At 34.1% G+C, this 16,855-nt stretch overlaps 1 protein-coding gene across 1 annotated transcript in view; it reads right to left on the reverse strand.

Annotated features, from left to right (window-relative positions):
- Positions 1-693: 693 nt before the first annotated feature.
- LOC143230950 (uncharacterized) overlaps positions 694-16,855 on the reverse strand; it is a gene marked incomplete at its 5' end in the record, with an annotated part of 64,980 nt that continues 48,818 nt past the window's right edge. Inside the window, 6 exons of the mRNA XM_076465303.1 lie at positions 694-1,582; positions 1,846-1,909; positions 2,753-2,842; positions 7,905-8,049; positions 16,079-16,161; positions 16,650-16,716. Coding sequence (XP_076321418.1) covers positions 1,572-1,582; positions 1,846-1,909; positions 2,753-2,842; positions 7,905-8,049; positions 16,079-16,161; positions 16,650-16,716 — 460 coding nt within the window. The remainder of the gene's footprint in view (positions 1,583-1,845; positions 1,910-2,752; positions 2,843-7,904; positions 8,050-16,078; positions 16,162-16,649; positions 16,717-16,855) is intronic.

Here is a 16,855-nt window from a genome sequence, read left to right on the forward strand (position 1 = left end):
TACTTTTAATAGTTTACATGTAAAATATAAGGAAATGTAAAACAAATTGTGAGTAAATATACAAACAATAAATTAGTGTTTTAGACATAAATAAACTATACATCATAATTACATATAGCCATTAATTACAGATTGAGACATGATGATCTGATCATGTTGTGGTTCCACTTCTTGGAACTATGACGTTATGGAGATCTAGCAATGCACCCTCTAGTGACACTTTGTAGAATTATGACGTCATTGTTAATGATTTGCACCTCTGACAACTGCCGCAAACCTGAAGAATAAGTTATCTGCATTGCGACCATCAAACTAATTGTTTCCAGTTTTTGACATTATAAGCCTTCAAATGTACTCTAAATGTTATAAAGGTTGCGTAATGATATCAAATAATTGCCAGCAAAGTATATATGGATCCCGCTGTTGTCAAAAGAGATAATAATAACAATAAAAAGAAATCCATGAACAAAACATTGATGGCCACTGAACTAATGAAATATTTTGTCTCAACCTTGACAATAAGCACAATATCATTCTTTTTCTTTCTGAAAATTTTAACATCGTCTCTTTACCAGCAAAAAAAATTAAAAAGAATTGACAGAATCATGCGTTTTTCAGAGCAGTAGAAAAATTTAATTATGTGAAGTTTGTGAAAATTCATTTTTCATTCAATGAAGAATAATTTCCGCAAAGTTGCCCTTAAAAACTTTTTATTCCAAATTAGCAATACAATATTAAAAAAAAATTACAAGAAGTCGCTATATTGCTTGTTCACACACGTTTATTGAACGAAACAACCCAAACCAAAGTAATCAAGAAATACGAAATTAAAGGCTGTCCTTCTTCACCAAAATTAATAAAGCATTAATTTAATCAAAATAAATAAATTTTAAATGTTATGGTTTGTGTTTTATTTAATTTCTTCTTTAAAAGTATCATACAAGTGAAGGAAAACGTATTCTTCAGTAACCATACACAATTACTCTTCAGATAGAATTCACATAATTGCTATAAAATTACTAAAAGTTACTTTTACTAATTCAAGAAAATGGATTACTAAACTTGTTCATCATTATTGTAGGAAATGTTTGGTTTGGTATAGAAGAACAACATTAAAATGATATCATGAAAGGAGAATACCCATCCAGTACCACAAAAACATTCCAGTAATAAACATTAAATAAAAAATAATAATTTTAAATTGAAGGATTCTACAAAAAAAGAAAGCATTTAAATGGAGAATAATAATAAATCTCATAGTACAAAAAATACTGAAAAAAAATAATATTTCAAATTTAATTGTACAACAAAGTAAAAAAAATTAAAATTTATAAATATGCAAATAAATATTAGAATTTAAGCATTCTTATGTTTATCTAAATCTAAAATAATTTAAAAGGATAAAACAAAGAAAAAAATGTTTGTGGTAGTTAGGAAAGGTATGCTTTACAGAGAGATACAGAAAAGGACATGAAAATTAATCAGAAAATTTCAATTGCAGAAAAAGGCACTAGAAGCAGAAGTCCAAGGACGGTCCATTTTCATCTGTTCTCCAAGATATTTGGAATTCATTATGCTGCAACTGTGTAGCAGGACAAATAAAATACTCTTATAAATTGGATACTGAATTTACAATAAAATATAATTCTAAAAGAATTTTAAATCCTATGACAAGTATCATTTCACTAAATAAATTAAAATTTGTTTTTCCAAAACCATCTTTAGATACAACTTAGAAAAGTATAAAGAAAGGAATCACTAGTAATAAGAACGAATTTTTGAATTTTAACATTTTATTCAAATTCTACAAAAATCCACACTATAGGTAATTTCATAAATACATACATGTCTTCCTAGCTTTTGGGATTTCGGCTTTATCGTGCAGATCAAATGGATCTACCTGGTTTCTCTGCAAAAAAACATTTGTAAACATTTAAAGCTGTTTCATTTTTATAAGAAAGCCAATAATTTTCCATCAAATTTGATATTAATAAATAAACAAATAATGTTATTTGTATTTAAAAGCACATCAGTGAATATGCAGATAACATCTACCATGAAAATATGTTAGCTTTATATAACATTAAGGTTCTTGATACTTGTAAATATTTTAATAGAGAAAGCAAGATACATAATACCATTAATTTTCTAATACTTTCTCACACAATGTGTTTCTGAGAATATATTAGTATATGCAAGTTTCTTCGTCCTGAACATAACGTTGCTTATGTCCATCTCTATTAGCATCTTAATACTCACAAGTATAAGATAATAAAATGATTTTTTCCAAAGTACATTATCAAACAATAAAATAAAAAATACAACAACAAACTATACTCCTAATCTATTTCACAGTTATAAGCATTTTGTATTTTCAGTCTAAACCTCATGCAACACAAAAATAACTAGATCAAAGACTGAAGTTCAGTCATATCCACCTCTAATATAGAATTCCTGACCAGAAGAGGATGGTAAGAACATGATTATCATAGTTGTAATATCCTCACAGCTCAAGATGCAGATGTTTAGCAGCATAATGAAACATAACTTTCCAGTCTACAGCTTAGTATGTTAATCATTATGTTATGCGTGGCCAATTACAAACGTTATTCAGTCTAATGAATAAAATTCTAATATTCTTACTTAATTCATGTAAATAACTTCTAATCTTCAATTTTCATCACCTTCATGTTTGCTATCTGCTTATATATCATCTTAATTCATTATCTTAACCACATCTTGCTAAGTTTACCTTTAGTACCCCACCAGATCTTCCTCTGCTGCAAAGTGCACTACGGAAATGTGGTGATCCAAAACCCATCATCACTACAATAAAAACTCCCTGTAAAAAACAAAAACAATTGAAACAATTTAAAGTTACAGAAAGAGCAAGAAGTTATTTTGATAAAACTGGACAACAACAAAGATTGCTACTAGAAAAAAACTAGTAAGTGATTCAGAGTAATTTGATGGTGTTGATTTCAAAAACATAATCAGAATTTGAACATCACCTCAATATCTTGAGTTATGGTAATATTTAAATATTTTCAATGAATTTATGTTTTGAAATTAAATTTACTTGGGCAGTTTACTAGGTGAAAGACATAAATTTTTAATAACTTAAAACATGGAATGTATTTTATTGGTATAAAATTTCAAATATATTATTCATATATGCTATTTGTTATAGATATAATTCTAGTAATGTGCACCACTTCTGCTTCCTTCCCATGCTAACACATTCTTCCCAGGAAGCATGAACCCCTCATGTGCTTCGTTTACAAGAAGTTCCTAGACTTCATAAAAGGGGCAAAATCAGATGTTTCTCTTTCAGATGCCTCTCACTCACTCTATTGGTCACTTTGCCTCACTCCACACTCAGTCAAAACAAAGTCCAACATTCTTTCTTGAATCATACCCACAATATAATCAAATTCTACAAAACTTTGTTTTTAATATCTTTTAAACATTAGTTCTGTAAACATACATTCTTTAATATTTTTTAGAAAATAATTTAAAATGCTGTCTAACTCAAGTTCAAGTAAAGTCCAAAAATCTCATTAACAGTTTCTCCTGCATTTGTGGAAGTTCACGTTTCCTTAAACTGAAAATGTATCTTTGATAGATATTTACATCTTCTCACAAAAGTTAATATTTTTCTCAACTGAAAAGGTATTTCCAATAATATTTACTTCCACTAACAATGTGGCTATTCTTTCACATCAGCATTGCCTATCTAAGCATTGGTCTTGCATGCTCCAGTATTTTATACCTCATTTAAATGCTCTTAGCAATATCTAATTTACAAATTTCTCCACCCTTAGCAATGTACCATCTATCCTGGTGCTGTATGTAATCAACTCACTTAGATAATGTAATTACTTTTTGAGACTTACACCAGCTCTCAGTGGGAAGGCAGGACAGGAGTGTGTCAGCAATTTAGGAAAATGTTAACATTCAAGACATACTTATCATCTGTTGCCAATATAGCTAAAATCCCACACTAAGAAGGTGAAGTGGCTGGTGAGCATGATGAATACAGAGAGTATTTGCATAAAACAGTAGTGTACTAAGATAAAAGTGGTATACAAGTAGGGAAATACACTACATCAAGAACAGGTATGCCCTTCACCTAGAACCTAGTTCCTGTGTCAAGGGTATAGTACACAAGTAATCATCATTATAGGCAAGCTCCAAACTTAAAGCTGATGTTCCACGATTCGGTGTTGGAATTAAGGGATCTTGGTCCCAATATCCAATGTTGGTGGCTATGACTCTTGAAGCACAGTGTTAGAGTTATATATATATATATTTTTGATTGAATCCCAAGTTGTTGCCACAGAGTGATGTGTTTTGTACCACCAGAATCATGACGAAAAAGTATACAACACCAAAGTGAAGAAATTGTCTCCTCCACCTGAAGAAGTTCAAAAGATAAAACCTCAGGTTTGGATTGACAGGATAACGTATACCACATTCAACCAAAGGAATAGAACTCATCTGGTCTGGAATTAGGAACATTCATTCTCATTCCCCAAACAAATTGGCAATGAGTATATTCCACTTGCACATAAAATTATGGGGAGGCATGAATGGGACCACTTTGCATTTGGAAATATGAAAAGGTAGTGAACTTTCTTCCATGAACAATATACGAAACCAACACTGATCGAAGAGAAGAGCTATACACACCCCAGCCAGATAGCACAGTGTCAAATCTGAACAGGAATTACGAGTAGGCTCCCATGGGGGCTGGTGCCACTCCACCTGACATCTGGGAAAACATCCACAGACCTGAGTAGAAGGGCCCCCAACTTTGCCCTTTTCTCCAAGAGGCAAGAAACACATTCTAACACTCTGGAGGAAAAACCTCAGTCTATCATCCCAGTGACTGAAAACTGGGTATGGTAAGGACTCCCTAGGTCCATTAACAGAATCTGGTGGATAATGTGCATTGGAGAGTCCTGATGAACAGGCAGAATCCCCTTTAGCTTTACTCATGATAGTTAATGAGTGATGGTCCAAGATAACATGGTAATACCATCTGGTAAGCACCTAAGTGATCTTACAGAGCATTTCATTTCTATAGAACCTGTTGCTATCAGTAGTGAGAATAGTTAAATTGGTTGCTAGTGTGTAATTAAATTGAGAGAAGCACATCTGTTTGGGCAACATTTACCACAATGTGGAATCCAAAGCAAGCGGGAGGTAAGGGACCATGAAAATAGAGATACGTCTGTGACAAAAGTACCCTGACCTCCTACTCCTGATCCAACAGATTTTAAAAGTGGGTATGGTGTAGGATAAAACTTTCAAAAAAAGCTGCTCAAACGTGTAAAGAGCATGAGAAAAAACATTAGGAGAAGTCTGAATACTGGCTCATTAAAAGTCCCCCACTGGATAAATTAAATGATCAACAAAAACAAATGTGCTGAATCTGACAAGATATGACTCGGAAGATACCTCACTTATAATGAGCAAAATATATATTTCAGAGTCCAACTCTAAGGAAATATGGGAAATAAAGAAAACTGGAGGATAACAATGAATGCAAGTCACAACAAAAGGAGGTAAAGTGAGTCAAATAACACTTCCAGACCTGACGAGCCAAAACAAACAATCAGATTACAATTGATTGTAAAGGTGAGAAATAGATGACAAAAGAATTGCAGGGATAGATGTATTCTGTTCCCTAGTTGCCCAAGATTTAGAAAGAAAAACAATCAAAATATAGAAGGACCTAAGGGGAGAGAGAAAGCCCTACATATATGCCAACAACTCCAACATGTCAGCAGCCAAAACATTTACTTCCACCCAGAGGTGGAAAACCAAGACAAACAAACAAAGGAATGTATCCTGTCATGTAATAAAATAATAAATCTTTCAACCTGAATCAGAAAAATCAGAAAGGAGGATAAACTAACCTGTTTACCTCCACCGATGAGGGAGGAGTAGACCCAAAGTGTTCAAAGAAAAACCCCCAAACCTTACAAGTCCAAATGATTAATTGCACTACAGGAGTAGGAGGTAGATCAAAATCAGACTTGTGAAAAGCCAACTTAGTAAGGAAAGATATCAGAAGGTATCTTCACCACGATGAAGTCAAATTTCATGTTCAATAACAGCAACTATATACAAACAAATTGCCTAAGCATTGGCAACCCAATATCACCAGTTCTGGCCAATATTTTTATGACACAAGTTGAAACAAAGCAGTTAACACAGCATTACATCCACCACTATACTTGTACAGATATGTAGATGACACAATTGCGGGATTCACATCTACAGAACACACACTTAATTTTTTCAATCACATTAACTCTATACAGTCATGTTAAAAAAATTAGGGCACCCTATGAAAGCCTGTGTATTTTTGTACCATTTTTGGATATATAGATATTTAATCTCAATTTCAACAATACTGAGAGATTATAGGAATACAACTAAATAATTAAAACTGAAGAAAAGACTTTTCAAGATCTTCTGTAAATGTAATTCTACAAAAATGCATATTCTAACTGAGGAAAAAGTTAGGGCACCCTACCCCTTAATAGCTAGTGTTACCCCTTTGGTTGAAATAACTGCAGTGAGATGCTTCTTGTAGCCCTCTGACATTGGTCTGAAGAAAGTTTGCCCCACTCCTCAATGCAGAATTCTGTCATCTTTGTCCTTTTTCATCCAGTAATTCTGTTTCTGTGACACCTCAACATAAGCTGCATCATTTGATCACACAAGAAGAGCTAAATGATCTGATTTGTGATTTATATTAATCAAAGAAGCATGGTGAACCTTTTGACTCTCATTCATAGCAATAGAACTTATTAACTTGCCTCTCACTACAGCACACAAGATACTTTTTGTTTCTCTACAAATGTAAAAGAATTAGGTACTGAACATTATCCTCAAGAAAGGAAACTTTTCATTCATGCATCTAAAGTTAGACTGAAAACTGTATTTTTGCACAATGGGAACACTAAACCCTTTATTCCTGTTGCTCATTCTATATAAATAAATTTATCAAAGCTTCCAGATTATACATTATTCAATGTAATTTTCTATGAATAAACAAAGTTATTAAAGTAACAGTTATTTTCATGATACTTAAGAATATTTTGAATAAATCTATCGTAACTCAGAAACTTTCATTTTTTTCTAGTAGCAGAGAAAATGATTTTATTTGTTGCCCAGTGTAATTTCTATATATACGCAGATTTAAAAATAAGGGTAATTAAACAACTAAGTTGTACAAAAAAGCAATTTCACTTAACTTCAATGAAAGAATCCTTAATGAAACATGCATTAAAATAAATATAAAAATACGAATATTTACACAGAAAAAAAATTTTTAAATTGATAAATGGACATGTGTGTATGATTATTATAGCAAAGCCACATCGGGCTATCTGCTGACTGCACCGAGGGGAATCAAACCCCTAATTTTAGCATTTTAAGTCCGTAGACTTACAGCTATACCAGCAGAGGACATAACTGGACATGACACTGACATAGAACTGAGCAACAAAATGATGTAGTAACAGCTATTAAGTTATAAACTATAAAACAGAATCTCAAGTTTCTATAAAGATTATATTTATGTAGAATGGTTGAATAGAAAAATATTGACATTTTGGTATTATTTGATTTTATAATTAATTCATATAACATTATTTCAAATCTCAATAATTCTTATTATTATAGAAACACATTGCAATATATATATCAAACTCATTAAAACAGTTGAAAGATATGTTCTCAAATTAAAAACAATAACATTATCTTTTATCACATTTTTATCACATTATCTTTTCAGCTTAAATATCCTATTTTAAACATTTTTTTTCATTTTTAATTTGTATATCAAAATGTCTCCAAATCCTTTAACAAATTTAAATTTTACTTACAAGCAATGAATTCATTATTTGGAAAATAGGAGTGAAATCTGGAGTCTTTTCGTAGTCAAGGCCCAAGTCAATAAATGACAACATACCAAATATCCATGTTACTACAAATAAGAAAGAGACAACACAAAGAGCCCGAGTACCAGCACTAAGAAGAAAGAAAATTTGTTTTTAGATAAATATATTTTGTTATAGAGAATCAACCAGAAAAACTTTATTAACTTATGCACAAAATTTGTTTATTCTTTAAAACTAAAATATTATACAAACCCTTTTCTTCAACCGATAAAAAGCTTCAAGGTTAACAAGAACTATAGTGATAAAACACAAATAATTCTCTCTTTATAAAAATTAAAGATTTTATTAATTTGTTTGCTGTGTTATGAAAAGGCTGAAGTCCTGGTAGAGCCATAGACCAGAGATCCATAGTTCAGTTTTGATCAAATGAGAGCACAATAGATCTTTAGCATCGAACATCAACCCACTCCCCAAGAGGTGGAAGAGAGAACACGGGGGATGTTCAGTGCCCTTGTAAATTTGACTCGTGGCTGCTTGATGTGTGGTATAAAGGTCAATTTGCAGTCAAAAATAAGACCCAAAAACTTTGCCTCAGGGACTACGGGAAGCACAACTTCACCAGCATGGAGTTCAGGATACATATGACTGACATGAGACATGGAAGTCGTCAACATAGAGACCATTTGCAACAGTAGGAAGGAGTTGTCCAGCAATGTCATTAGTCTTTACAGTGAAAAATGTGACACTCAAGACACAGTCCTGAGTAACTCCAAGTTCCTGTAGGAAAAAACAGAAAAGTGTCAAACCCACATGAACTTGGAATCACCTGCTCATTAAAAAAAAAAAAAAAAAACGGGTAAGTGGCCACGCAACCCATATGAATGGAGGTATTGTAAAAAGCCATACCACCACATAGTATCGTAACCCTTCTCAAAGTCAAAGAATACTGAGACAAGATACTGTTGCTTGAGAAAGGCTTTTCTCGTCGATGTTTCAAGTGAAATCATGTGGTCCACAGTGGAGCACTGCCATCAGAACCCACACTGGGGGAAGGGGGGGAGGAGTTGGAGGTCGTTTGATTCAAGGAACCAAATAAGACGAGTATTAACCATCCTCTCTAAGGTCTTACAGAGACAGCTCATCAAAGCATCTTATGGTAGTTTCAAGGAATTTTGGGATCATTCCCAGGCGTAGAGAATAGCCTGGCACAATGCATCAGAAAAATCATTCTCTTGCCAGATCCAGTTAAAACAACGAGAAGAATAGCAGGAAAAGCAGGAGAGAGATGGTGCAGCATTTTCTAATGTATATCATCTTGAGTTCTATGGCGATTATTGCCAATAGAGATAATCAACTCAGAAGGAAAGAGGTGATTGCTCTGCCTGAGTCTTAATGGCTAAGAAAGTGAAAGATGAAGCAGAAGTGTTAGATAGCCACAAGACTCTGAACATCAGCAATTTCCTGGCCATCAGTAAGCAAGGTCAAAAGAGGGACAGAAGTATACCGCCCACTGACCTTCAGAATCTTGTCCCGTATGACTTTGGAACTGGTGGTAGAAGAGATGCTGGTTGTGAATTTCACCCAAGATTCCTTCTGGTTTTGACATCTTACCTGCTGAGCATATGCATGGGCTTGCTCAAAGACGATGTGGTTTGAAAGTGTAGAATATCTGCAAAAGGTACTCCAGGCCCATTTCTGGAGTCTTACATGCCATGTAGTAGGTAGGATTCCACTATGGACAATGATAGCGTTGAGAACGTGTCAAGGTTTTAGGTATACAATGAGTAGCTGCTTGGACAATACAGTCAGTTACTGCTGCCACATGGTCGTCTATTGATGGCTTACTGACGACGGCAGGATCATGTTCCTAGACTCTAGGACCTAGAGAGTATTCAAAGGAGCTAGTTGGCTTGTTCCAGCTTCCACCTGGGCATGCAGGTCAGGTGGTATAGACCAGAACTAATCTCCCTCAAAATGATAGGAAAATGATCACTATTCTGTGGGTTACTGCCAATCTTTTATGAAAAGTGAGAGAAAGTGAAGGGGAGCAGATTGAAAGATCAATATCAGTAAAAGACTGATTAGGTGCATGAAAATAAGTATAAACACCAGTATTGAAGAGAGAAAGTTCATGATTCGAGAGCATACACTCTATGGAGAGACCCTTCCCATCAATATCTCCAGAGAGGATTATGTCCATTAAAGTCCCCAGAATTATTAAAAATGGAGATAGTATGACCCAAAGAAACACAGATGACTACAGCCTCCAAGGGTGTATCAAGTGGCAAAGACAGGGTGGGCACATGCTGATCGACCGGCAGTTCCATTCCTCCATGCATTCATCCATCACATAACCTGTCATTTCTGTATAAAGAGAAGTGCCGAAGGGTGACTGAATTGGCAGGTTCCAGAAATATTTCCTGTAACAAAAGACACATAGAATAATAAGAATCAATCAGTGCCTTGATATAATCTAAATTAGAAAAAAAACCTCGACAATTCCACTGTATTAATGTGGCCATTTTTATTTATGTGGAGGAGAATTGAGCAGAGAACTCTTCCGTTTTTGACCATGTCTCTTCTCTTTATTAAAAGGAGGTCTATCGACCTCTATGAATCCTGCCTTGCCCTGGGTCGAGTGGGAAGAAGATGGGCCCAAGGAAATGCCCATACCCAAAACCAAAGAAAGAATGTTTCATTGCCCACTGACCCCACCTACCATGAAGCCCTATGACAGGACGCACTACAACGCCAAACAAGAACATTGCAGTAATGCCAGGGTTTCGTGAGCACTATACTCAAATACCAGAATCAGAGAATGTCCACAACACCTGTTGAGAACGTATAACACTGGTACTTGGTTGACTCTAGTCTAAGTAGACCAGCTGACTGATCCTGGGGAGGGCCATCCCAAGGCCACCTGTCTACAGGAATTCAAGGCCAAAGTGATGTGTTAGGGTTGGACCCCTCAACCACCAGGATCCTCTACTACCCTTCACGCACGGCAAACATGTGAGTAGATGTTTAAATCCCAGAGGAGGTAAACTGAAAAAACAGAACTTCTTTGGGAGGTGTCCTCATCAGGTACAAGTGTCTTAATAATTACTAATAATTTTAACTCACATTAGAAACTTTCAAAATTATTTCAAAAGTCATAGAAGCACATTTGTTAATTTTTAGATATACCTTAAATAAAATCAGATGAACAAAAGTTTAAAAAATATAATATAACCAAATCTGTAAAAGTTATAACATTCTTATAATATCTGTAATCCATTTACAAAACCTTTATTAAAAATGTTTAATAATTAAATTATTATATGTCTTCTACAGCCTGCAATAAAGTGTTTACAACTTTGATCCATACAAATGTTATTGTCTTTAAATAAATTAGTCAAAAAAGTGCTCCAACTTCATCATCAAATTGTGTAAGTGAATGTGTTGTCACAGAAATTTACTTCAATTAATCTACTACTTTACTGAAGCAGAAAATGGTTCTATAACATGAATTAGTTACCAATATTCTCAAATCTACAATTCTGCTAAAAGAAATGTTCCAAAACTACTTTAGGTTAAATTTGTGCAAAAGTTAACCACTTACGATTCTAAAAATTGTACAACCTGGTAATTAATACCAGAAGAATTATAACATTTTCCTAAAAATGCTTTCACAAAAACGAATTGAGTTATCAAATCTTTTCAATTAGAAAATAATAAAAGTAGGGGAGAACAGGGCTAACTGGGTACAAAATTATAATTTCAGTTCAGTCTTCAAACAACATGAAAATCATATGAAATATAGAATTCTTATTAGATTCATTGGAAAACATGTTAAAGATACAGTGGTACCTCGTTTCTTTCTCGAACAATTCGGTTTTTGAACATATTGTTTGAGAAAAAAATGTCTCAGTTGTCGAAACAAGCTGTCGTGGCCCGAACCCCCGAAATAACCCGAATGACCCTTCGACCATTTTCGGCCCACGCCAAGCTTGCCCAAACATTTTACCCACATCCCCGCTAAAATCTGCTGTAAACGTTCTCGTTTTTCTTTTTTGTTTGTTTTTCTAAATATTTTGATAAAATAAGCTACCATGGGGTCAAAGAAGGATAATGAAAGCAGCAAACCAAAAAGAGAAAAGAGCCACAACAGAGGTGAAAAAAGTTCTCATAGTGAAGAATGAGAGTAGTGTTCGTGTGTCTGACCTTGTTACACAGTTTGATATGGCGAAGTCTACAGTCTGTACAATACTGAAAAATAAAGAGGTCATCAAAGGAGTTGATGTTGTAAAAGGAGTGACATTGCTTACGAAACAAAGATCACAAACAATGGAAGAGGTACAAAAACTGTTGTTGATTTGGGTAAACGAAAAACAGTTAGCTGGTGATAGCATTTCTGAGACCATCATTTGTGAGAAAGCAAAGCTGCATGCTGATCTCCTGAAAAACACCCCTGGAAACAAATGCTGATACAAGTGATGCCTTTAAGGCTAGTAGGGGATGGTTTGAAAAATTTAGGAAGAGAAGTGCCATACACAGTGTGGTGAGACATGGGGAGGGTGTCAGTTCTAACAAAGATGCTGCTGATAAATTTGTTAGGGAATTTAAGGACTATGTAGAAGCTGAGAGTTTTATTCCCAACAAGTGTTCAACTGTGATGAAACAGGCCTCTTTTGGAAGAAAATGCAAAGAGGACCTACATCACCAAGGAGATGAAGTCACTGTTAGGATACAATCCAATGAAGGACAGGCTAACTCTGTTGTTATGCAGTAATGCAAGTGGGGGACTTAAAACTTAAACCTTTGCTTGTGTACCATTCTGAGAACCTGAGGGTTTTTAAGAAAAATAATGTCCTGAAAAGTAAACTAAATCTCATGTGGAGAGCCAACAGTAAAGCATGGGTAACCAGGCAATTTTTTATGGAGTGGGTTCATGAAGTGTTTGCCCCAAGTGTAAAGAATTACCTCACAGAAAAACAGTTGCCACTCAAGGCCCTTCTTGTGATGGACAATGCACCTGCTCACCCACCAGGCATGGAGGACGGGTTGGTGGAGGAGTACAGTTTCATTACAGTGGAACGCCTCCCCCTTTAATATGACTCCTCTCATTCAGCCCATGTGCAAGCAGGTCATATCAAACTTTAAGAAATTCTACACCAAAGCACTGTTTCAAAGGTGCTTTGAAGTGAACTCTGACACAGAGTTAACCCTAAGAGAGTTCTGGAAAAACCACTTTAATATCCTCCATTCCTTGAGGATCATAGACAAAGCCTGGAGGGAAGTGTCTTTGAGGACCATGAACTCAGCCTGAAAGAAATTGTGGCCAGACTCAGTAGCAGATAGAGGCTTTGAAGCTGAGCCTGTTGTTGAGGATATTGTCTCACTAGGCAAGTGTATGGGCTTGAATGTAAGTGGTGATGATGTGGAGGAATTGGTGTAAGACCACAATACTGAGTTCACCATGGAAGAACTCCAAGACCTTCAGAAGGAGCAGCAACAGAAGGCAATTGAGGAAATGTCTTCAGAAAAGGAGGTGGGAAGGGAGGATGTTCCTTATTCACTAATCAAGGAAATGTGTGGAAAATGGGGAGAATTACAAAATTTTGTGGAAAAATTTCACCCTGACAAAGCTGTAGCAAACCGCAGCATAAACCTTTTCAATGACAATGCCATGTCTTACTTCAGAAACATTTTAAAATGCAGGCAGAAACAAACCTCATTAGTCAAGTTTTTAGTGAGAAATAGGTCCAGTAAGTCTCAAGCAGGTTGTAGTGATGGAAGGAGAATTACATGACATTTTTATGGAAAATGACTTCCCTTCAAAACAATAATAACCCTTCTACTCTCCACGTTCCTCACCACCTTTTCACTTATGCCATCAGCTCTCCTCAGCACAGGTAAAGTGCAGTTAACAGGCATGCCAATGACATTTATGAAAAAAAGAGGAAAAGGTATATAGCCTGGCACCAGAGGCGCCACAGCTCGGAGCAGCTGCGCCTGACTAGGGGGTCCGGGGGCATGCCCCCGGGAAATTAAAAAAAAATGGATGCTATTTGGTGTGATTTGGTGCAATCTGGGACATAATTTCTTTATGTTTTTTGACATTTCAATGTTGGAAAAGTACACAATATATATCATATAAAATAACAAAAGGAAATTAAAAGACTAAATCAAACTAATAAAAACTATAACTTTCATTTACAGTTTTTAGCAGATTGATTTATTCTTTTAATTTGCATTCAATTTTAGAAGATATATCAAAATATCTAAAATTAACAAACAAAATAAAAAGTAAATAAATTAAATTTAAGATTGTTTATTTGCTATTTATTCAGTTTAATTTTTTTCTAAATCAAAATATATTAGTAATATGAGTTAATAAAGCCAAAATAACTCAGTAAATATTTCAAATACAAATCATTTCATTATTATCCTTTTTGTCATCAATAACATCATCATCATCAACTACTGGTATGCTGCCAATTAAATGTTTTACAGTCATTGCCAATAACTACTTCTCTGCTGCATATATTCCATACAATTTTCAAATCACATAAAATTACTCTTTTGACTAATCATGACTACCTACAGTTCAAATTGTTCATCTATGCAATCTTGTCATTATACTACTGGTACCTTAATGTCAGTGAATTTTCCATTCTTTCACAAATTGACAATACAAACTAAAACAGCATATGAAGGAAAGCTATGACATTGCTTAAAAATTCAACTACTGATATGGTTCAATATTAAACTACTGATATTAGTGATATGCCTCAGAAATTAAATTTTGTACAGTCACTGACATCAACAACTACTGCTCTGCTGCATGTATTTCATTAAAATTTCAAATTACTTGAAATTACTCTACATGACTACCTACAGTAAAACTTGTTCATCTATACAATCTTGTCAGTAAATTACTGGTACCTCAATATCAGTATATTTTTCATTCTTTCACAATACAAACTGAAACAGCAAATCAAGGAAAGCTTTGACATTGCTTCAAAATAAAATTAATGATATGCTTTAAAATAAACCACTGGCACTGTATGCTGCAGATAATAATAAAATGTTTTTCAGTCACTGATATCAACTTCTGCTCTGCTGCATAAATTACAGTCAAATTTCAAATCACTTAATTTCCTTTAATCAATCTTGGCTACTTTCCTCTTTTTCGAGACAAGGGTTTCCAGTGCTCTCTTCTGAGCTTTTTTTCTCTCCTTCTCTGATTGGGCAGCACTCTGGACTTTTTCTTTAGCCAAGGTGGCTGGGCCAGATTTCACAGAACCATAGGCCTCAAGCCTTTCTGCCCTTTTCTTCTGATTCTCCCTCAGCTTTGAGGTATACTTTCTGCTAAAGTTACTTGGCATACTTGTATCTTTTCTTAAGCAGCTCTCAATTTTGGCCATTTGTGAAAGTTGTAATGCTCCAGAAGTTCTCAAAAAGTGATGGGTATGTAAGAAAAAAACAAATTTTCTTACATCATAAATGATCATAACCACTGAACAAAAACCTTATGATTTTCTTACCAGCTTTCATTGATTGTCTTGTTATTAGTAACAGGAAACTCTTGTGCAAGATATCAAGTTTCATATACCAATTCTTGATGAATACTGGTTGTGCACTAGAAATATTCTCTGAGCAGCTTTTCTTCATCCAGTGAAAAAACAAAATATTCATTGTTTGAACGAAATTTTATTTCATTAGGATCAGCAGCAGTTTTTATTTCAAACATGGTAGCTGCTTTTATAATTTTCATTTAAGGTATGATCCACCACCTTCTTCAAAACTGTTTCTGAGTATGACTTGAATGTCATTGTTCTGATACATTTATGTGGCACTTTACTTTTCCATAGCATAAAAAGAAATAAAAAAAATCATTAGGGCAGTCCTTGATCATAATGCATATAATTAACAAATAAATATGACTTTGAAATAACATTTTCATCTGGGATAAGTGGGATGGGACATGGGGTACAGTGGACCAGCCCATTTAACCCTTCACTCAGTTAACCACAGTCTCTCCTACTATTTTCTTAAATTTTGTTTTTAAATAACCTTTAGTTACAAGATATCTGAAATCAATTAGACATCCAAATGTAATTTTTCTATACAATATCTATGCAAATAGAAACTACTATAATAAAATAATTTCACACCTGAGAACTAAGACGACAACATGTTTTTTAATAGCTGGGGTACTTAGGTTACACACAGTAATTAAGGACCAGATGAGTGTGATCTGAAAAGAGAATGTACCTATAGAATTTTTTTTTCAATCTGAAAGACAATATTACTTATATTAGATACTCTCAAATTGCATGGTTCGAGATTCAAAAGCATAAATTCTTGCAGTAGAACACTATGTTTAGCTAATATCTATATTTGTTTTTAATCATTTAGTTTTACTTTTTAAATTCAACTTTCTACCAAAGCTCACTTTCACATTTCAAAAATAGTATTGAAGTTTTTGTAAAAGTTTAGACAAAGATATCTAACAGGAAAATGAATGGTTGAATTATGCTAAGTATTAATCTTGACACATTACTTTTTGTTTTTTTATGAAAGTAGTTTACCACATATAATAATTAAGTAACAAAGCATGGGATCATGAATTTAAAACAACAGGATAATAAAAGAAAAAAAAATTATACTTAAATGCAAAACAATTTGAGAAATAAATAATGCTTCTAGTCAAGTAAAATGAAATGCTTTATTCATTTTACTTACCCCTCCCAGGGCTAAAATGGGGCCAATCAAAAGCCATTTCATTTCACAAGTTGGACCAACCAAGCATCTGTAAAATTGAGTTAGGTTTAATTTGCACATAATACAACTGATGACCAATGACTTTTGGCCTGACTTTGACATACAAAAGGAAGTTAATCCTATCGTTTATTAAAATATTGAAAGATCCTTGAAATTAAACATTAATA

Source organism: Tachypleus tridentatus, chromosome 10, assembly GCF_004210375.1.
Source record: "Tachypleus tridentatus isolate NWPU-2018 chromosome 10, ASM421037v1, whole genome shotgun sequence".
Taxonomy (NCBI): domain Eukaryota; kingdom Metazoa; phylum Arthropoda; class Merostomata; order Xiphosura; family Limulidae; genus Tachypleus; species Tachypleus tridentatus.